Source organism: Sciurus vulgaris, assembly GCF_902686455.1.
Source record: "Sciurus vulgaris genome assembly, chromosome: 15".
Classification (NCBI taxonomy): Eukaryota; Metazoa; Chordata; class Mammalia; order Rodentia; family Sciuridae; genus Sciurus; species Sciurus vulgaris.
The window spans coordinates 67,860,477-67,884,459 of record NC_136476.1 but is presented as its reverse complement, the minus strand read 5'-3'; the positions used below and the strand labels follow the sequence as shown (position 1 = coordinate 67,884,459).

At 36.6% G+C, this 23,983-nt stretch overlaps 1 protein-coding gene across 7 annotated transcripts in view; it reads left to right on the top strand.

Moving 5' to 3' along the window:
• LPAR1 (lysophosphatidic acid receptor 1) overlaps positions 1 to 23,983 on the top strand; it is a 140,067-nt gene that overhangs the window by 76,708 nt on the left and 39,376 nt on the right. For all 7 annotated transcript variants that reach the window (XM_079112622.1, XM_079112624.1, XM_079112621.1 and 4 more), the window contains one exon: positions 10,055 to 10,802. In XM_079112622.1, the coding sequence (XP_078968748.1) occupies positions 10,055 to 10,802 (748 nt within the window). The remainder of the gene's footprint in view (positions 1 to 10,054; positions 10,803 to 23,983) is intronic.

Below are 23,983 nucleotides of genomic sequence, written 5' to 3'. Positions count from 1 at the left end.
GTGATTGGTCTCTCTGCATGTTGTCTGTTGGAAGGCAAGTATTTTTGAACATTGTTGCCTATAGATTCTCCCAAATTCCATTGTATTTTGAAGATCCATATTTTAGAAGGTCTTATTTCTGTTATCAGAGAGTGAGTATTTTGGATTAAAGCAACTGAGATCCACATTAAATGGGTTGCATTTTTTCAAAGTTTAAAGATTTCTGTATTTTTTTCTTAGAACTTTGTTATAGCAGTTTTCAAACATTCACAAAAATGAAAAGAATCATATTGTGACTTTCAATATAGCCACCCCATCTAGACTCAATATTTACTAGCATTTTGCTGTAGTGTTTTAGTTGCTCTCATTTTGGTGAGTAGGGAGGGTGTGAAGCATTTTAGAGTAATCCCGACATTATGTCATCTCATCACAACCCTTACGTGTCAGTATTCATCTCTAGGAAATAATTTGTTTGCATAATCACAGTACCATCATCACACTAAACAAAATGAAAAATAACCCTTTAATATCACTTTTGTAATCAGTTTGTATTCAGATTTCTCTACTTGCTTTTCTGAAAAGCATTTTTGCAGTTAGTGTGTTAAAAAAACATTGAGATCAGTTTACTCATGCACAAAAACATTTAATGACTTGTAAGGTTTAAGAAGACAGTTCCATTTTTCTACTTTATTTTCTAAAAAAGGAAGATTATATTGATAATCAGAATGTTTCACTATTGAAGAATATAATGTAAAGGAATTATTACAGTGGTTGCCGTTGTTAAGTTCTGACATAAGGAATTGTGGATATCTTCTGATAGTACTTTCTTTTAGACTAATGCATGAATGATTAATTGAAGAATGAAGAACTAATGCAGTATGAGTTAATTATTGTATGAAGTTTCTGGTGCCACATAATAAAAATATGGTGTGGTGTGACTTCCTAACACGGAATTGAGAAAGAGAGTGCATTGGCTTAGTTAGATACAGGTAGATTTTAATTCAAAGCTAGGCCATTGTAGCTAAAAGACCTTTCAATATAGGTATCTCTTTCAGCTTTATTTTTTTAACCTGTATAATTAAAATAATGTGTACTGTGCTCACAAATTTAGATGTCAAAACATCTGCTCAGTGTTTTGTGTAGTATCAACCCTTCAACAGATACCAGGCAAATGTTAGTTCTTTCCATTTTCCCCATGATTATTCTCAGTTTTTTACAGAAAGAAAGTGGTTCCTGCTACATATGGTCTGTGTATATAATGTGCATATGTGTTATGCCAGAAGATCCATCAAAGGAATGCCAACTTAGATAAACACTCTACAGAAAACTCCAATGTATTGCCAGGAATAAATGCACATGGAGATAAACATTGAGATTTCTGACTTACTCCATCCTGAACCATGTTTCTATTAGGAATTAGATTTGTTCTCATATTGCCATTTAAATTCATTTATGCCCCCTCTGTGTTTATAAACTCAGATAAAGTTTGAGAGGATATCTTACTTTGGAATCTGAGAGCACATTTTGAATTTTCTTTTCATAAGATAAAATGTACAGGATAACCTAGGGTAAACCACAAATGATAGCTTTCCTGTTGGTAGATTTTTTTCTTTCTAATTTTTTTAATTGGTTTAATCTTTAATGATTAATGGAGTTACACCTTCAAAGCATGTGAGGTTTTCTTCTTCTTACTGCTCATAGTGATGTGTGTTGTCTGTTCTTCTTTTCACATTACTAGGTTCTCCAGCTATTTTCTTTGAACTTTTCTTGCAGATTTGCCATGAATAAACATAAAGGTGGGACAATGGCCTGCAGTTTTTACCATAATCCTAAGAGTCCAGTGGGTATCTGTTTCAAGATCCATACCTTGGGCTCGGGGTGTAGCTTAGTAGCTCAGTAATAGAGTGCTTGCTCAGCATGAGAGATGCCCTGGGTTGATCCCTGCAAAAACAGAAAACAAACAAACAAAAAATATATATGTGTGTGTGTATACATATATAAGCATGTTTATATATATAAGCACATGCACATAACATATATAAATAATAAATAAAAAATTCAAGATCTGTAACTTACTATAATAAAACTGTCATTGAAAAATAAAGAAAACCTCAGCCTGTATTTGCTGTGTGTCTGTATTGCCATTTGCTAATTATATAACATTGCTTAAGCACTGTCCTTAGTTAAACTCCTTCCTTTCCATAAATGATTGTTCTAGGCAGGCTCAGGCTGGAGAGAAGTGAAAGTGTATTGGTATGTGCTGCTTAGCATCAGAAAAGACTGTGGAGTAGATTCCTTTCTGTAAGCCTAGGTTGGCAATAAAGTAACTTTCAAAGATTCAGACAACCTTTAGCAGCAAAAGGTCAAATCCTGCAGGAAGAATAGTAGGGTGTGGTTATTGTTGAACTAGGTGGCTGCCTGATTTCAAAGTCTGAATGTCCAGCAGTGATTTTAAAATATTTTTTACTTAGTTGAATTTCCACCAGCCAGCACAGGGAGTTTGGAGTCTTAGTTCAGGCCTGGATGGAAGACCAGATTCAGGTATGAGCCTCAACTCTGAGAGCTTTGCATACTCTACAAGTCTGCTTAGCATTATCTTAATTGTGGTTGATTAGGTTATAGAATAACATGGCAAACTAATGGAGGGCAGGACCAAGTGAGAATTCTGACCCTGTGGCCCAGTGGCCTAGGTCAGAGTTCAGGGTTTACCCTTAACAGACATGCTGGGTTGTGTAGAGATGACATGGATAGGTGTAAATCTGACCTCTGTGAGACACATCCATGTAGAGAGTCTCAGTCCACTGTCTCTTTCAAGAGAAGCTTGGAACACTAGGGCCATCAAACCTGTACATGGGTGGGGTGCTGTTGCCTGAAATTCCAGCAATTTGGGAGACTGAGATAGGATCACAAGTTTAAAGCCAGTCTCAGCAACTTAGCAAGGCCCTAAGGAACTTAACAAGACCCTATGTCAAAATTAAAAATTAAAAAAGGGCTCAGGATGTGACTCAGTGGTTGAGTATCCCTAGGTTCAATCCCTGGTACAAAACAAACAGACAAGAATAAAAACCCCAAACCTGTACATGGGAATCCAATCCTATGGCAATGGAGAAAGAAAAGGCAGAAAACAAGGTGGCAAATGATTGGGAACATAAAATATGAAGATTATAGAGCCAGGTATGGTGGAATATGCCTGTAATCCCAGTGGCTTGGGAAGCTGAGGCAGGAGGATCATGAGTTCAAAGCTAATCACAGCAAAAGTGAGGCACTAAGCAACTCAGTGAGACCCTGTCTCTAAATAAAATACAAAATAGGGCTGGGGATGTGCTCAGTGGTTGAGTGCCCCTGAGTTTAATTCCCGCCCCCCCAAAAAATTATAGTCATTTATCACACCATTATATTTTACTATTTCAACTGAAGCTTTACAACTAAGCAGAATTTTTATATGTACTTTTTGCTTGAATTAAAAAAAAAAAAAAGGTCTGGACAAAGAGGAGGTTAATACTATTTTAAATATCACATGCTGCTTTTTTATTGCATATTTTATGGCTTTCTCTTACCTAACCACAGAAAAAGAAAGTATAGTTTACAGAGACAAGCAATTTTGTAATAAAAGAGCACAATAAGGTAATGTAGTAGAAGATGGTAAAAACTAAAAGAAGCATATAATCCTGTCTTTTAAAATTGAAATGGAACATATTGATAAGAAATATACATTCTGTTATTAGCCTGAACAAAGAATGAGCTTGTGGGAAATAATTTTTCATTTTTTTCACAGGACAAACTGCATAATTGTTGTGATCCTTTTATTCTAGAATGAATGCATTGTAGAGATGGTGTCTGGTTTATGAAGGTTTAAGCCCTTTGGGTTTTGTTTTCTAGTTGTCTTTAAAATCTTGTCCCCAGAGTCTTTGATAATCTGCTGCCAGGGTAGCCTATCACCTGGTTTTCAGTTCTCTCTTACCTCAGTGATATATCTAGAAGTCTACTTTTATATTGTAGTGAGTACATTGTAGTGTTTTTAATGATTTTTACCATTCCCTCTCTTGGGGATAACACAAAATTCTCTGGAAATTTGGAAAGTGTGATGATGATGATGCCCACCTGTTTTTAGCCTGATGAACAAGGGCTATGACAGAGAAAAAGCATTTTCATTGGCCTACAATTGCTGTGTTTTTCATAGTTGCTTTATACATATTTATATATTATATTGAGATACTTTGTTGCTTTGTAAGTGGTGCTTGATGTACTTTTTCAGATAAACTTTTTAAAATTTGCATGTTCTTCAGCAGTTGTAGGAGTCCAGTTTTAATACCTTTTGGGGTTTATCAGTGTTGTTTTGTGGCCTCTTTTCTAGTTCTAGTGGGAAGTCATCCTTTTGTGTTTGTTTATTTCTATCTGGAGGCTCTAAGATGGGAACTGTTATTCTTGTCAGTAGATTTAATGGTATTTGAATAAATTCCATGTTACTTCTTTTCTAATCTTTATGGGAGGAGGAAGTATGTCAAAGGTCTGATTATTTTAGATTTAAGAACTAGAATTGAAAAGATCTTAGAGATCCTTCATTCCTCAATTTAATAATGAGAAAATTAAGAACTCGGAGGAGTTATGGAACTTGGTGAAGACCAAATCAACTCGTGGGCGTCAAAATCAGGAAGATGTGATTAGCAGAGGCCATGTATTAGGTCCTCACCCATGCCATTGTTATGCTTTATCAGAAGTGGGAACAGTGTAGCCCTGATTTATACCTTATTTCTGCTTTTTTTATCCAGCATAGATTAAAACCTCCTCTTTTAGAGTATGTCAGTAGAGTATATATTTACATTCTTACCTGAATACTTATAGATCACATAGGTTTAATTACTAGTCCGTGAGTTTATGCCAGGTGTTTCCTTTTCCTCTTGGTCAGTGAACATGTAATTGTCTTGCAGGAGATTAAAAAGTGCATCAGATGGGCCATGAGTGGCTCTAGTACAGATGCTTAGGTGTATCATTTTGGTGTCCCTGAAGGCATCGAGCAGTACCATGCTTATACCTGGTGTTCCGTGAATGCTTGTGAATGTGTGAATGAATAAATGAAGTGCACAGCAAGTGTGAATAGCACCTGTGCCTCTTCAAAATATAGGTTTGGTGGAATTGTTATGATTTTCCTCATAGATAGGACAGAGGTAGATTTCTGAGATTTGGAACTCTACTCTCAATAGCAGCAGCCCTTGAGCCCCGCCCCACAGTCATCCTGAGATGTAGTGATTAGAGGAGGAAAAGGGCTCCATTGTGGACTTGTTACCATGGAGGACGATTTAATTTTCTATCTCATTTGTAGATTTGTTTCTTGGGCAGGGCAAACTTTGATAACTTCTTATAACAGAGAAATTTCTAACTGAAGTAATTTGAATTTTAGAGTAATCTTTTAAAAAATATTTAGTGAGTTTCATCTGAATATATTTGTTTTTCCCTAAATTTTTTGCAATAAACATTACTTTTCTAAGGAGGAAAAGAAAAGCATTTCTAATCTTTTTTTAGCGTTTTTAAATTTTGTTCTTTTTAGTTATATGTGACAGTAGAATATATTTGACATATCATACTATTTCTAATCTTAACTAGATAAATGATATAAATTTGCTATTCTACACATTGTTCATCCTTTCTCTTCTCATTCTGTTTTTCTCCAGTCATATGAAATACTTTAGTATATTATCTAATTTGGTGGTTTTTGAATCAGTATATTTAAAATTTAGTTTTGAAATTTTCACAGTTTATTATGTTTTGCTTCTTTACCTAGTAATAAGAGAAATTTACATATAGTTACATTCTGCTCCCTGAATTCAAGATCTTTTGGTATATTAAGTGATTTTTTGATCCTAGACGATTATTAATATTTTTATAGGTATAAGGTTTTTCTTATTAATATTTTTATAGGTATTAAGTTTTTTTTCCCCTTTTCTCATGACTTATTTTTACAGGTATTTTCTTTAGGGGGGAAACACAGATGATGTTATTTTCTGCACTCTGCATGTCTGGTACTCTTCTTTTTTGTCCTCATGTGAAAAAAAAAATCAGTGTAGATGAATGTGGGGCTTCCAGACCTCAGATATTTTCTCCATAGAGTGGAGAATCTGATTGTGTGGGTCCTGTCCTTAAGAATTCTGAATCAAAAGCTTACAGATACTCTGTTCTTTCTGTTACATATTTGATTCAGTTGTATTCTATTTGATTTTTTTCACTGTACTCCTAAAATTTTTTCTTTACCCCGAAATTGCAAAATCACATCAAGCTACATTTTAGTTGCTTTTAATTGACTTTGTTTTTTAATTTACATAAGCTTAAACCAGTAAACTGAGGTCTTTTTCCTTGAGCAATAACTTTTTTTTGTTTGGAGCTGTGTTTCTTCAACTCTGCCCTAATCTTTCTTGGGTTCCTAGTAGGACTCAAGTTTTTCCTATATATACAGCTTTTCCTTTTGTTCTTGTCATCTCTGACCCTCTTCTCTTAGTGCTGGGTGAATTTATTAAGTCTTATACTTGCCATTTCCATTTTCTGGAATTTTTATATGTTATTGCCTGGGTTGCTGTTTTTAATTCAGAAATTGTTTTTCAATTTGTTCTGGTAGGTCTAATGATGACTTCCAAAGATACCCATTACTTAATCCTTAGAATGTCTTAGTCCTGTAGACATCAGAAAAGATTCTTGTCTAGAGCCCCTGGAAAGGAACATACCCTTGCCAGCACCCTGGTTTTATCCCACTTTTTACTTCCGATGTCCAGGACTATAAGAATAAATTTGTGTTTCAAGTTTATAGCATTTTATTATAGTACCAATATGAAAATAATTCAATCTCCATGTAGTTTTTACTGGGATTTTTGTTGTCTCAATAATGACTAGTTTTATTTTTAATGCTAGTACCCTAACAAAGCACATTGAGGACACAGATCATAAATGTTCTACAATTTAATTTTTCATTCTTTCCCCTCTTTTCTTTTCCCCTAAGTCTGCTATAGTGGGAGGTGCTGGGTATTGAACCCAGGTACATGTGCATCTGAGGCACGCATTAGCATTCTATTGCTTAGTTACATCCCCAGACTAGATATTAAGTCCTGGTACATTTTTCTGTTCCTTTAATATTTAGTTGGTAATTTTCATGAAATGCAGAGTTCTTACCCAGAATCCTCTTTGTATAGAATTTTAAATCTGAAATAGACTTTATATATCACTTAGTCTATTTACCTCATTTCACAGAAGATAAAACTGAGTTTCAAAAAATAATGTTTTATCACTAAATATAGTGTAGTTTTTATGGTATCAGCACTCAGCCCCACCCCCTTTCTGTTTTTATATAAGGGATTGAGCCCAGGGGCATTTAACCACTGAACCACATCTCCAGCCCTTTTTTATATTTTATTAGAGACAGGGTCTTGTTGAGTTGCTTAGGGCCTTGCTAAGTTGCTGAGGCTGCCTTTGAAACTCATGATCCTCCTTCCTCAGCTTCCCAAGCCCTCGGATTATAGGTGTGTGCCACCACACCTCGCTTAGCACTCAGTTTATGAGAGAACAAGAATGGTATAGAACTGAGTCACATGCTGTCTGCTGATTCAGTATCTGAAATCCTATTGGGAAAAATTGTCAGTTTTAAATATCTTAGCATATTATGGCTCAAAAAGATAACTTTTACTTTTTACTTCATTATCCTTAATAAATTTAAATAAATAGAAAAAAAACCTTTTTCTATTTGGGAAGGATTAAGAAATTGCACATATTCCTTCTTGACTTAGTAATTGGTTTTCAGAAATTAGAATGCTGTGAATCTAATATATGCTTGATATTTGATTTAAAAAATTCTGTGTCCAGAGAAAGTCTTCAGTATCTTTCCCTTTATCATTGATATGTTTTGCCTTACAAATCAAAATGTGTGATTATGGAGTGCTGCCTCAACCTGTACTGGGGATTCTTTGTATGGAATGTGCACTATATAACTGTTCTTAAAACCAGAAAAATTCTGAATTGTTAAGGACATCTGGCCCTAATTTCTTCAGGAAGCAACTGTGTTCCTGTGTTAGCAATAAAGATGTTGAAATGAATTACTGTGTAATTTAAGCAGGATAAGAGAAAAGGGAATGTGGGAAGGGTATTCCATTGGGAAAAGTAGAAGGGTCAAGGAAACAGATAATTGCAAAGAAACAAAGTACTGCTGGGTGTATTGGTGCATACCTGTAATCCCGGTGGCTTAGGAGGCTGAGATTGGAGGATCTAAAATTCAAAGCTAGCCTCACCAATTTAGCAAGGCCTTAAGCAACTTAGTGAGACTCTGCCTCAAAGTGAAAAAGAAAGGACTGGGAATGTGGCTGAGTGCCCCCGGATTCAATCCTTAGTACCAAAAACATGAACAAAAACAAAAAACAAACAAACAAAAAACCGAAGTACTGGAGTTTAAGTGAGATAATTTGAAGAATGGGAAATCATAATGAGCAATTAGAATATCTAATTTCCAAAGGGAGCCAGTTCTGGGTGGTTGCAGGGTGTGACCATGGCTGTGGGCAGCTGAGTTGTAATAGAAGAAAAGGTCATTAGCAATGAGGTCAAGAAAATGAAAGGCAAGAAAATTAAGTGGATTACGCAGAATAATGGCAAGATGTGGAGTGGACTGGAACACTACAAGCTAAGCTCTCTGATTTCTAATGGGTGAGACACTGTGAAAAGTACGTGAGATGCTGTGAAGGGTAAACAATGTCCTCACTTTGCCCATGGTACACGATCTCTTTAATAAATGGAAAAGTAAAGGGGTCAATGATTATACAGCATGTTAATGTATAATGTTAGAGGTGTGATCGCAGACTATTAAAGTCTGGATGAGGAAAGAGACATTAGATGTCTGGACATGTCCAAAGACTAGCCACTTGGGTGTTTTGAAATTTTCAATGTTTCATAAACATCAAATGTGTAACCTATAAATATTCAGTAGAATATTTTATCAAAATAGTGGTTAAAACTGTCATATTTGCTAAGAATTTACTAGAAGCAAAGCAAAAGAAAAAAAGGTAGAATGTGAAGTGTCTTCAAGAAATATTTTCTAAATTTAGAAGTCTCAGACAAATTTAAGGTTTTAGGTAGAGTGATTTATTCTATGTTATGTGTAATTTTCCAGTTTCTTCTCTGTACCTTTTATTTTCTAATTTTGTTTTAGTTTTATTGATTACCCTTATTATTCTACTTTAGACTGTTTCAATCCCTTCTGGATTCAAATGAAAGTATAAATATATTCTGATCACTGATGTTGAAAAATAAGTTAACATGTTGTGAAGCTTTGTCATTCACATTTGAAAAGATATACTTCATCTAATCTAAATATATTCTACTTCTCACAGAGCAGTGTCAAATATCAACTGCTCCTTAGAGGTTATATTAGGTCCTCCAAAAAGAAGAAGTTCTCTAGTGTCATAAGTTGGTTGATGAATGCTATTCTGGGGCTGAGGAGTCTTGGGGGTAAGCTGTATTGACCACAGGAATGTTGAGTAGCAAATGCTGGCTTTGGCCAGAGAACCTTTGATGCATAGTGACCTCTTTGAAATGTTGGAACTGACGGTGCTTGTGGGAGTCTGCATTACCAAATGTCTATCACAGATTGAACATACTATGTGAGAAGAGAAATGCAGAATAATAGGGCAATGAGACCCCATACATAAACCGCCTCTGTTTGCAGATTCCCTAAATAACAGATGAAAATAGAATTTACTATGGTAAATAGTCCAATTGCAGTGTTCTGCAAAAATTTTGTCTGTCTCATGTATTTTAAGCAAGATTGCTAGGCCATGTGGCTTTTCTAGTAGACTTCAATGACATGCAACCACCAAGCTGAGACCTTGTCATTTATTTAACTCCAACTGTCTTTAATCTTAAGGACTTTGAGAAACCTTCGGGTATGAATATAATCATAGGATGTTATACAGGATTAGATTTTCAAATTCTTTGCTTTTGTTTTTCTGCTACATATACCAAAGGAGTCTCATGTCATCTGTACATCTTTAAATTTGAATCTGTGGTTTCTTTATTCTCTTTTCATCATCTTTCCTCCTTTCTCTTTTAGTTCACAGCCATGAATCAACCACAGTGCTTCTACAATGAGTCTATCGCCTTCTTCTATAACCGGAGTGGAAAGTATCTTGCCACAGAATGGAACACAGTCAGCAAGCTGGTGATGGGACTTGGGATCACAGTTTGTATCTTCATCATGTTGGCCAACTTACTGGTTATGGTGGCAATATACGTCAACCGCCGCTTCCATTTTCCTATTTATTACTTAATGGCCAATTTGGCTGCTGCAGACTTCTTTGCTGGGTTGGCCTACTTCTACCTAATGTTCAACACAGGCCCCAATACTCGGAGACTGACTGTTAGCACGTGGCTCCTCCGTCAGGGCCTCATTGACACCAGCTTGACAGCATCTGTGGCCAACTTACTGGCTATTGCAATTGAGAGGCACATTACAGTTTTCCGCATGCAGCTCCATACACGGATGAGCAACCGGCGGGTGGTGGTGGTCATTGTGGTCATCTGGACTATGGCCATTGTTATGGGTGCTATACCCAGTGTGGGCTGGAACTGCATCTGTGATATTGAAAATTGTTCCAACATGGCACCTCTGTACAGTGACTCTTACTTAGTCTTCTGGGCCATTTTCAATTTGGTGACCTTTGTGGTAATGGTGGTTCTCTATGCTCACATCTTTGGCTACGTTCGCCAGAGGACTATGAGAATGTCTCGGCACAGTTCTGGACCCCGTCGGAATCGGGATACCATGATGAGTCTTCTGAAGACTGTGGTCATTGTGCTTGGTGAGTTTTGTCTTGACTGTAACTTCCTTTATGGGTTTTCAATGTCTTTTTTATAAATTACATTAGATAATAGCAGCAAATAGCAATGGGAATATTCACCTGGTGCATATGCAGGAATTATGAGGGTATGAGGTTAACTCTACATGAAATGTGTGTGGCAAAATCAGCATACCAGTCTTTCTGCAGTTACAGAATCATCTAAAGTTTGGTGTCAGTGCTGTAGGATAAATGATGATGATATGGAAGATGTCACTGAAGATTTGGCTATCTAGTATCGAAAGCACCACAATATGTAAGGCTCTGGGTTTGATCCTTAGCAACAAAAAGAAAACACCAGAATAACCCATCAGATTCATTTAACTTTTGAAAAATTTCTTAGACCCTAATTATGGAACTTTGCCTCACAGTCTCTGTATTGCAGATTTTCAGGTAGAAAGCTTTATGTAATATGAATGGGCTTTCATATGTAGTTATTTTTATTAGTCTATTTTAACTCATTTTATATAATAATTATTACATCATAGGCAAGTTTATCAAGGTTTTATATAGATTTAATGAACAAAGATTAGAATTAATGATGTTTTGTGACAATAACCTTTGTGAATATTTTTATGTTTTTAAAATTTTTCTCTTGGTAGTAATGGATGTCAATTCATATTCCTTGGTGAAAGCCAGGATTTTATTCTTTTTGTAGACTCAAAATAACTTTTTGCCTTTAAATTTAAAGTATTAGTTTTCCTGGATGAAAGTCATGGTGATGATCAGGGAGTATGTTTTCATACATATACGTTCTCAGAAAAGAGTTGAAGAGCATTTGGTAAGTTCTAGGCCCTGGCTGGCCCATGCCATTATACCCACCTAAAGGACAGACACAGAACATTTCTTTTGTAGTGCCCATTTTAAAAGTTCACTGAGAATTTGTTTAAATTGAATTATATATTCTCCATAGACTATATTCAGATTAATGTTTGATCATATTTTCAAAAATTAAAAAAAAAAAAAAAAACTTGAAGGAGCTGGGGATGTATCTCAGTGATAGAGCAATGGCCAGGCATGCATGAGGCCCTGGGTTTGATCCCTGTGACTACAAAACAAGCACTTTTTACTTCATTTGTTTTCCCTACAGAAATTCAGTGGGAAGTTTCAATAATCGCTTTTGCTCTTTGTAAAGCAGGGAATGTAACCTGGAATTTTAACTAAGGGATGTAACTGGGGATTATGTGGCTCTTCTGAAATTCTGGGAGATAAAGCTCTGATTATCATTAAGTAAATCAACCATTTGGTTTGTGCATTGTTTCATTCTGTTTTGGTTAGGGTAAATGCATCATGGAGATGATCTCTGGCTGCATTGATTGTGACCTTTTGTAGACCTTTAGGAATGAGAACTTGATCTTGGATTTGCTGTCATATAAAGCTCTTTGGAATCAACTGGAATACTTAGGCAATGTCCCCACTGGGACCTCAACATCTTAGATGTCAGATTGTCTTATTCTGCCAGTGAAGCTTAATGGAAGTATGATAATGGTGTCCCTGTATGTTTAATTTTCAATAAGATTTTGAGCATTCCTATGCTCATTTTCCATGATACAGATGAAAGATACCTTAGGTTACCATAGATATTATTTTTGTATGAAGTTAAGCAGCATGAGACATTTTACTTCTGTACTGACTCAGATGGTCACTTGCCAATAGTCTAAATGTTGATTGACATTTTTCATATGCATGTGCTTTTTCTATTATTTTTTTCTATTTTCTATTATGACGTCAAATGCTGCTTGATAGAACCACCAGCAGTAAAATAGACTACTGAATTTGGACTATGAACCTGCCAAGTTCTTGTCTTAATTTTGACCTTTGTGTAATGTCTGGCATGGTTCATTGTGCAATATAATTAATGATTCATGTAAAATTAACTTTTGTGCCTCATTAGGTTGTTTTGCAAGTTGAGATATTATTTTGAGGTTTTATAAGGCTGTAGTTTCAGTGTACATCTGTCCTAATCATGCCTTCTATACTTGTCACCACCACATAAACCCCAAACCTGAAAAAGCAGAAATAATGTTGCCCTCTGAGATATTAAACTTTTAATAGACATTACAAAGATTGAATGCAGTTAACCTCTTCTGGAATTAACAACATTATTTCTATAGCTGTGAAATGGAAGGAAGAAGTTTTAGAACATGGAAGACTTCACCTGAGGTGAAGAAGTTTGATGGGGCAAGGTGGGAATGTGATTATAATATAGGAAGCAGCAATTAAATAATTAGAGAAAAGCAGTGAGAGTGGGAGACTGAACAGGATGTGGGTGGAGGAGTGGTTGGAAAGCTTAGAATAGGGATTCCCCAATCCTAAGCAGCCAGATATTTGTCAAGGTGATGCCTAAGGCCATTCCGTTCACATAGCATACTCCCTGCTTGGGTTGTGTCTGTCCCTATGTGAGTGTGGTTATATGGTGAAGATGGGCCTGTAGATACAAGAGTTCTGGTCTACCCAAAGCTCAGCTCAATGTAAATTTGTCTACTTACGATCTTGTTCCCTGCCCCCGCCACACACACTTTGGCTTGTGCGCATTGGTTTTCAATGTCTAATATCTTCTCTGCCATATTGTCAACTTTGTGAAGGCTGACAGGGATTGTAATGCTTGGTTGTCTGTTTTCTTGTTTTGCCAGTTCCTGTTATCTGGCATAAACAGGTGATCAGTACATAATTGTTGAGTGAATGAATGTGGTGTTAGAATCAAGTTTCTGAGCCTTCAGAACTGAAGACCAAAGAAAGCCGAAGGGAATTCACTGTGGTAAATGCCACTTAATTCAGCTATACAGGAGCCAAACCTGACTATACCTCTATTACCTGTGCCTTGTATTCAGAACACAGCAGCTTGGAAAATGGCTACAGTGACTGCTCAGTAAACAATACATTTGTTTCACTTTCATTTATTCTGGGATCGATTAGTGTTTTATTAACCACGTGAAAAGCCTTTAGTTTCCAATTTTACTATGTCAGAATTACCTGTTCAGTATTCATGATCAGGAGAAGGGTTTGTTGGTCAATAACCAAATTCCTAGAAGTCAACTTAAAAATACAGGCATCTTTGAGATTTATGCTGATAAATGCCAGTTGGTAAGCATGAGGACAAAGCTGTTTTCAAACGAGTCCTAGACCTAATAATTTTGTCAAACATTTAAGCAGCATTAATCATGTGCCCAGTATAATTCTATATTAGAAATTAGTATTTGTAAATAACAGCCCTACAGAGTGTAGTTACCATTATTGATTTGTGTTTCTTATTTTCCAGGTGGTAAAAATTGAGGTACAGAGAGGCTAGGTAACTTGCCCAAGACCACAGCTATTAAGTATAGGAGATAGGATTCAGACTCAGGCACTTCGGGTCCAGAACCCATGTGTTTTCACTTCCATGCTATCTTGCTTCTCTAGAATAAAAACAACCACCACCACATGCTGTATTTTGTAATAAAGTTTGAACAGCAGTATGCCATTATGTTGAAACATGGTGATCCCATTAGTTTCCATCCATACCGCCCAGCCCCGTACACTGTTTCCACAGGCTGAGAAAACTTTAAGGAACATTCCTTTCTTTTCTTTTGCTTCTGGTGACACTCAGGGCTCTCATTTCATCTGCCTTTTTCCATTGTCTGGTGGTGTAGCACCAGTAATGACAGCTTCTCACTGAGGGAGTGTTCCGGAAAGGTGTCGTTCACTGGAGGTTCATCCTTCAGCGTGAGGTCATGGTGCCCCTCCCCAGGCCTGACTTCTCCCGACTTGACATTTTACCAAGAATTCCTTTGAGTTTGTTCCATGGTTGAATCAGTGGCAGTCAAGATGTTCTTCCTTATTTGACCACAGGCTGTCTCGAGTTTGAAGTCCTTTCCTTTCTGGCTCTTTTCTTTATGGTGACACTTCTGTTGGGGAAAATTCAAAAAGACGAAAACTAGAATCTGGCAAGAGAAAACCAAATGAAGAGGTTTTTGCATTTAAGCCACAGCAGGGACATAAAGTAAAATAAGATGAACTAGGTAGGGCTTCTCTCTTTGGGGAAGAACAGGGAGACACTGGTTTTCTGGTCTGATATATTTGGGCTGGAACTGACCACCATTGAAGCTAAATTACCCTTTACTACCCCAGTACCCTGTGCCAGTCAGTATTCGGACTGGTTCTTCGTGTGTTGTTTGTGTCTTGCACCAAGGAACGTTGCATTTTTCTCATTCTATACTGAAGCTCCCAGGTTAAGATAGGATAAGTAATTTGTCCAAGATAATTCATTTGTAAGTGGCAGAACTGGAATGTTGTAGACCATGACCTTCAGCCATAGGACTTTGACTTTTTGGTACTTCTATTTTCAGTTTAATTCAACAAATATGATGTTGAGAGCTAATTATGTGCTAAGGGGTAAAAAGAAGGATAAGAAAAATTCTTTACAGAGCTTCTGTTGTAGTAGAGGGGACTAAGAAAGTGCTGCAAAGGAGTTGAGTCCATGTGCTGGCAGAGGCCTGGGCAGAGTGACCAGAGTGGAGGGCCTCCTGGAGGAGGCAGAATTATAATATTATGTATTATAATATCATAATATATGATATTATAATATGTATTATATATTATGATATTATAATATCGATAATTATCCATTATCGATGGATTTGGTGGAGGTTGTCATTCTGTAGTGTGGGGTTGGCGGAGAAAATAGGCAACAGCATGAGCAATGGTTTTTACGTATGAGGAATTGAAAGAGGTCAGGTGTGATTTTCATGTAGAGGGTGTGCTGGATGGGGTTTTGACCAGAGGGTCGAAGCCTTCATAGTACACTAAATAATATGGGCTTCAGCCTGTAGGTGACAGGAGCTGATAAATATTCCTCAAGATGAACCAAACCTCAAATTCCTTACAGGTGGAAGAGGCCATGCAATGAATCATCCAAACTGAGACACCTTTGATAGTGAAAACGGACACTAACTGGTTGGGATGCTGGTACAACAGACACAAACCCAAGACTGTTCTGGGAAACCCAGGATACATAGCCACCCTCCTTCTAAGCTTTGCTTTCTGTTTATTTGTGTATATTCCTTCTGATTCTTTTGGCTTTTCAAACACAGAGCTCAACACTGAGCTTGTTCCACTTTGTAAAAGTGATAAAGAAGAACTTTTTATAAGGCAAGTGATTTAGCATTTCACTTTGTTTGCCTCCTTCATCATACAAATGAAGACACTGAAGCTCCCAACTTGAGAAATGTAGGTCTGAGTTAGCACATGACCCCAAGCCAGGATGCAGGTTTCCTGACTTCCACAAGGGCACTGTTTTTACAGCAACGGTGTCTCTATCTTGTTGACCTCAGCCTCACTTTCTATCCCTTTCCTTCTTGTGAGCACCAGCATGTATTTATGAGGTTAACAGGATTCGGTGTGAACACTGCGGCTGTAAAGATAACCGGCTGCCAAAGAAAGGGTCTCCTTTCTTTATAGCTAGTAATAGCCATAATGGAGCTTTGACAAAAAGACATCTGAAACTAAATTGCTTGCATATTATATAGCTTTTATACATAGTAGCATCACGTTACCTTTCTTGCTAACTGCAGCATATTACTGTTTTTTATTCAGGTTTTTAGATTTTTAATAAGTTCAGGCTTCATTTGTGTGTGTGTGTGTGTGTGTGTGCGTGCGTGTGTGTGTTCTCACATTCATTGAGGCAGGATGCCTCTGGGAATATCACTCTGGCATTAACTATTTGGGTGATTCACTGCAAGTTACTTTCTCTGTGTGCCTTTATATGTGGGATTAAGTTGACGAATTTGATTTCCAAGATTATTTGGGGTCCTATTTATTATTCTATAAATAACATTTTAAAGGCAGTAACTACTGTGGATCAACCGTACAGAACTTCCTAGTGGAAAACTTAGAAATGGAATTGGAACAAAAACAAAAGTCTGTGATTACTCTTTGTGTAAATGGTACATCACCTTCTTTAATAATTTGCTTCTAGATGCTTCTTCAATCCCATTAAAGAGTGTGGTGTATTTATTGAGGGTTCTCTCAAAGAAGGGAATTTCAGGGTTACTTTCTTGTGGAGGGCCATCTGGCAGGAAGGGAAGGCTTCCCAGTGGGCCTTGCTGCTAAAGGATAGGAGTGGACACAGAGTCTTTTATTCCCTGACCACAGGTGACCAAGCTACACATTCTGTTGCACCGAAAAGGAATTAAAGCCATCCAAGTTTCCTCAGGTCCCACTGCCATCCTTGTGAAGGCCTCTTTGAGGAAGAGCATGTGCGAATATTCATGAGAGCCATGATTGTTTGGCCAGCCAGTAGGCTGGCTTGGCCCTGTGGGTGGTGGACAGAAGACTCACCCTGTAGAAGTCCCAGGGTGCTGCCCAGACCCTGAGCCCCAGGCTCAGGTCAAAAAAGAAAACAGCTTTCAGACACCAGCTCTTTGTACCCTTTTGTTGCCATCTCCTTTCGAATATTTAACTCAGAGGAAACTTCTAAACAGAAATAGAAATCACAAAACCACATGAACTTAACAGAGTTCCTTGTGAGATGTGGGCCCAGAGGAGCCGGAACATGAAACTCTTTCTCATTTTAGGTTAATGGAGAGTAATTAAGACCTTGTCCAGCAGAGGCTCTGAATATTGCAGTTATTTGTCCTTGTCACTAAGGGAATAAGAGATAGATTCCTTAACTGTGGTAACCCCTGAGGATCACTATTGCTCAGGGGTTGAGAACTTAGATTTGGAGTAAGATAGGCCAGCTCAAATCTTGGCCCTTTACTTACTAATTCCATAATCCTGGAAAAAAATTATTCTCTGAGCCTCAGTTTTAGAATTAATAAAATAAGGCTGGTAGGACCCTCTATTGGTTATGAGCATTAGGTGAACTATGTATGTAAAGCACATAGTTCCAGATCTGACTCACAGAGAATACTTCCTAAACACAGGCAAGGAATATCATTACTATCAGGTCTGCCCTCATGAACAACTTTCCTTTATTTTTCTCTCTGACATACATCCACACCTACCCACACACCAAATGCAGTATTACATGCAATGTAATGGTGCAAAATAGTTTATTTTGTATAAAAATGATGCTGCTTCATTTCTCTGACATAGTGCTATTGAGTCTTAGCAGCTGGCTCCAATAGCAGGTTATAAATTTTATTCTGAATGGCCACTGTTTTTCCAAAGATTAGCCAATACTTCAGTGTTGCCTATATTTGCCGAGCCCCAGCCCTGTGTCTGAAAAGCATTGTTAGCATCACAGGAATTGGCAGGTTTTACTTGCTAACTCTCTATAGCTGATTAAATGGTGTTGATTAAATGGTGGTGAATTTTGGAATGGAGCGGGCCACTTTGTCGTTATCGATTAGAAAGTCACCACCTTCTTTAGATGAGATGTATCGGTAATATTTAAGACACAGCTAGCAAGCAACTCACAAATCATTTAGGGTACTGTTCTCTTTTCTTTTCTTGTGTCTGGAATATATGGAAAAAATAGTCCGTGAGTGAGATCATGAGACCTTACTGCTGTCTTCCACCTGGTCCCAGCTTCATAGTGTAACCACCCATGAATCTGTTAGGCTAGGTTTCATTACTGTTCACCTAAGAAGAAAAGGGATTTCATCTGCTTCTAATCTCCTGCTGCTGCCTCATGGATCTCACTGTGGACATGTCATGAGGTCAGGGCTTTATCTTCTCAGCACCTAGCACAGGGCCCCACACCTGGCAAACTCTAGATATTTATTGAATGACTAAATGAAACATACCTCTTATTCTGGATTGGCAGTTTTGCAAGTTGTCTAATTACAGTGGAAATTTACCTAGGTAACCTCAAATCCAGTGTGATTTAATTATTCCATTCAAAGGATATTCGTTATGAGATGGTTATTATACAGCAGTTCCTTATCCTGCCTGTCGAGGACTTTTTTTAGATTAAGTTCTGGTATGAACTTTGTTATGATAGTTTGTCAACAAGCATATATAGAATATTTGCTAGTTCCTCTATTAAGGAGTAGGGATGCAGAGGTCAATGAAAATATGGCCACTGTTCTCAAGAAGGCCTCTTCTTAGTGGATGAAGATATAAAACATAACTTAATACAACATGGTTCATTAGCACAATATAGCATAAAATATGCAAGGGGTTATGGGGGGTGGGAGAGTGCTATATTGTTTAGGCAATGTCTGGAAAAGACTCGAAGATGAAAATGGCATGGGAATTAATATCTTAGATGGTGAATAGGGGTGTGCCAAGTGAACCCAAGCCAAGGAATTATTCTTTACACAGAGAATGAAATTTTCAATCACTTCCCTGTATTGCAATTATTATATCACTTATGTATGATAATAACCATGATAGGCATGCAAATGTCATTGTAAATTCCTGGCAATGGGAATCTTTTATAATCTTTCAAAATTGTCACACAATATTTGCTCATAGTTTTTTGCTTATATTTTTTGCATTGGCATAAATTCATTTTTTTGAATTGACCAAAGGTAGTAGATTAACATTATCAAATTAGCTATGAAGTGAATAGATTTTCAATGATTACTAACCTTTAAGAAACAAGATGAAATTTCAGTATGTGCAAATTAATATCCTGTGGAAAATAAGGAAAGCTCTGAGGGACTTGATCATTGCCAGGAAAAATTGACACCTGTATCTGAAGCATGTTGGAAATATAATTTTCTGTGGTGTTTTATAGTCTGTATTGACCTAGTGGGGCAGGGAGATTTCAGAATGCCTGTAGATGATTTTTGTTACATTAAGAAATGTACCATCCTATTTTCAGGGGTTTATGTTTTTTGGGAGTCTAAGGATTCTAATACCCTGTAGATGGACTAAATAAGAATAAACATAGTATGCTCAGACACATGTATTTGAGTTGCCAAACTCTGCACATAAAAATTATCACCTAAGCCATATTATATAGTTGTATGTCACTTAACAATGGGGATACATTCTGAGGAATGCATTATTCAGCAGTTTCACTATTGTGAAGAGTAAACTTACACTAACTGTGACATCATGAGGCACATCTTATGAGGCCACGATTGCATATGCAGTTCATTGTCAACTGTAATGTTGTTATGTGGCACATGACTATACTAAAAGACAGTATTTCTTGTTTATATGAAATTCAAATTTAGTCAGGCTTCCTGAATTTTATTTGGCAACCCTAATGTACATGCATATATTCACATACACATGGAATACTGACTGGGGGATAAAGTATTTTGGATGGCAGTCAACTCTGTTACAAAGACTATCTTCCTTGTCTTATAGAATTCCATATTATCCTGCATATTTAGGTGCTTAGAAATTTCGTTCATTGTCTTTAATGTTTATTGTGAGTTGTCTGAAAACAAATAAAAGGTACTACACAACATATAGAATCTTATATTTGTTTCTCAGCAATTATGCTTGCCTATGAAATGGATAATGTGTAACTCTGGGTCAAAACTGAATTATTATTTTTTTATTAGACATTCTTTGTCATGCTTTGAGAAAGCATTTTAGGGTGATTTGTTTTTCCATATACGCAAATGTGGTTTTTTTTTTTCTTTGTACCTTTTCTCCCTCTTCTTTGAGGTCTAAACTATAGGCTTGCACCTCTGAGAAGCTACTTTTTATTCCCGTTAGTGAAGCTGATAGTGTCTAGACAGAATGTGGTCATGGCTCTACCTAAACCCTGGCAGGTCTCCTCCCCCAATAGAGGACTTATTGTGATGATCCAAAGCAAATATGAACTTCTAATGGGGTGACACAGCAATAACAGGGTCTTTTTGAAGAGTGGGATTTAATCTGGCCTTGAGAGACTGGAAATTCATGGCTTCACCTATTTATCCTGCCCAAGTAGACTTTTGTTGACACAAAGAACACTGCATTTTAAGTAGGGCTTTCCATGAGTTCATTCTCAATGGGCATTTCTGCACTTCAGAAAGCTTCTCTTTATGTGGCAGGCGTGAATTCACTCTCCGGAGTTATTTTCCTTTCTCTTGAGAGAGAGAAGATAGCTGGGTAGGAGGCTAACCTTAAGGGACTTGCAAAAGAGCCTGGTGAAGTGAAAAGTCCAGAAACTTTTGCTGCAGCCAGCAAGCAATTCACCCTTTTACACGGAAGGGATTTGCTCTGCTAACCTTGCTGAGCACATGGTGTACAGCACTGTTCTTTTGTGTATTGGCTCAGTTCCAAAGGAAAAGCCACGCTATAAATCAAGGAGCTGGAATCAGTGAGTTTCTCAACAAAAGCAGAAGCTGTATTTAGACATCCTTTAAGAAGTGTGTGTATGTGCTATCATAAAAATGGTCAAATAAACAAAAGTTGTAGAGATTAGAACACTATCTTTATTTAATTTGGCAAATTCTTGTGTTTTGGAGAAGTGAAAATGTTTTAAAAACAATTTCTAAGGCACTATGCATATATTGTAGAGTATTTACAGCTAATACAGAAGAGCAATTTAGAGTAGAGGGAAATACTGTAAACCAAATTTAGTTAATAAGTCTAACTATAGTACATATTATGTTAATATAATAAAATAGTAATATAATTATTTAATGAAATTTCCTAATATTTTAGTACAATTTAATTAGTTCTATCATTTCAGCAAGAAGTTTGTCACTAAAGCATTCATAAACTTAAATGCTGACATTAAAGTTAGAAATTGGAACAGAAAATGCAATCTCATTTATACATATTGATTATGTCTATAGTATATGTCCTAAGGAATGGTTTACTGTTATAAGTTCAATGTGTTATCACTCAGCTTTTACTGATTTATAACTTTGATAATAGTATTTGTATCTTCAATACTAGGAAGCTTATTGAAATCATGGGATATTCTGATATATTGTTTTGATTAGACTTTGAGGGCATTTTTGTACTATCTTTATAAACATTTGAATCAAAATTAGAGTATCATTGACTTATCAAAGGTATCTTCTGGAGGGTATATTAATCTACTTTAATCCTTTCAATAATTTAATATATAGAACAGTTAATATTTTTAGTTTATTTTTTCTTATTTAACTGAAATTTTCTTAAGTATCAAATATAATTTCATGTAAACAAAGAAGACAATTTTTTATCAGTTCTTGGAGCATGAATTCTGACAAGTGAAGCATCTGCCACTATGAATGTGTATTTTTCCTCTCTCTCATTTGTTTTTCCTGCTAAATATATCAAATATTTAGTTCTTCTTTAAAAATTTAATATATAATAGACCTTTTTGGCTGCTTTAAATTTTGTTAATTTTTCCTACCAATATTGACTTTTCCTGGGTCAATATTTTTAATTTGAAGATTTAAAAAAAAAAAAAAACTATTTGATGATTATAGTTAACATTATGTTCTTACTAATAATCAGGACTCATTAAGTCTTACATTTGTCCCAAATGGAGTTTAATTGTGAGCAAGAACCTTAAGCTCTCTGAATTTAAGTACCTTCATCTGCCAAATATGGAAATTATTTTTATAAAAATCTTATGTGATAATGAACATGAAAACTTTTTTACAGAAGGTGCAATACAGTTGTAAGCTATGAATGCTTTTACAGCTGCTGCTTATAGTGAAGTGACCCAAATTTAAAGAAAGAAAAAAAGAAAGTATGGAATGCTGAGTAAAAAATGGAATATGCAAAGCCACTAACATAGTCTAAGTACAGATTTGCCACTTACTGGATGGTGGTTGTGACTTTAGACAGCCAACTTCACTTTTATGATGACTTCCTTATCTGAACCATTAAAGCCTTCACCAGGTATCGTTCCAAGGACCACCAGCAACTGACTCACTGGGGATGCTTGTTAAACTGGCTGAATTTGGGGCTCAGCTGAGACCTGCTGTAGCTGAATCTTTGTGTCGGCATCCAGGCTGCCATGCCTCAGCCACATAAACCTCCAGCATGGCAGTACTATGAGTCCCCGACTTCCATTTAAATTACATGGTATTCAGCCTATCCTAACTCAGTTTTAAGTTGACTTTTCACCTTTTTCACTGAGCATTATACATTTTCGGTACCATTTAAACAGTGAGTATATACACATAATCACCCATTTATACAACCCACTTTGCAGAAGAACAGATTAGAGAGAAAGCTAGAGGGAGGGAGAGAGAGTCAAGGAGAACACCTAAAACTAGTTAGATAAAATTCTTAGTTCTGGCAGAGTTTGATATCAATAAAAATTGACATTTTCACACTGAGATTGATATTTTCTCAAAATATTTGAGTTATATCACTCTTGGAAAAATCCTCACCTATAGTGCTGGGGATATAGCTCAATCGGTAGAGTGCTTGCCTCACAAGCACAAGGCCCAGGGTTCAAATCCCCAGCACTGTGCAAAAAAAAAAAAAAAATCCTCACCTATAAATGACTGAAAATGCAACTGACCTATTGTAAAGACACCTTCAAGAAGTATACATGACTAAGAACACTTTGTGTAGGCATCTGATCTTGTTATTCTAAAGATAAACTCCAAGAGAGGAGATAGAGCAAATATTTATTTTTACATTAATCTAATGGCAATTGTGTGTGTCTACATGGAGACCTTTGCAGAAAAAGGATAGATCAATCATTTCCTTGCTCCTAGGCTGTATGAAGAATGAACCACCTTCTTTCCTTTTCTTCCTGAGTCAGCATGGCATAATCAAGAGGGTTTGGGATTTGGGCTCATTTGTAGGTGGGTTAAAAATCCCAGTTATACGTACATATTAGCTGTGTGACCTTAGGCAGTATATGCAATCTTCTTGAGTTTCTGTTCCCTATCTATAATTGGGGAGAACACTTTCCTCAAATGGGGAGGTAATTGTGAAAATTCAATGAGAGGTGTCCAGGAACCTAGCATACAGTCTTCTATATGTCAAGATTAATATTACCTCTTGCCTTGCATACATGAAAGTGCCACTTGTGACCTGCTGCAATTGGTGGTTGGGAGTGTTTTCTCAGGATTATTGTTCTGTGGAGCCACTTAGTTTCTTTTACAGTCCTATATAATGATGAGTGACATTTTCCCACTCTCTGAAACAAAGGTTCAGTTTATGGGGATTCAGCTTATTAGTTCATTCATCCATCCGTCAGTTTATCCTTTAGTCATACATTAGGCCACTGAATGTAGAATCCAAGCAATTTGTTGTTGGGATGAAACTATCAAGATACAGCATTCACACCCTCTTTCAAAGCCAGGCTTGAA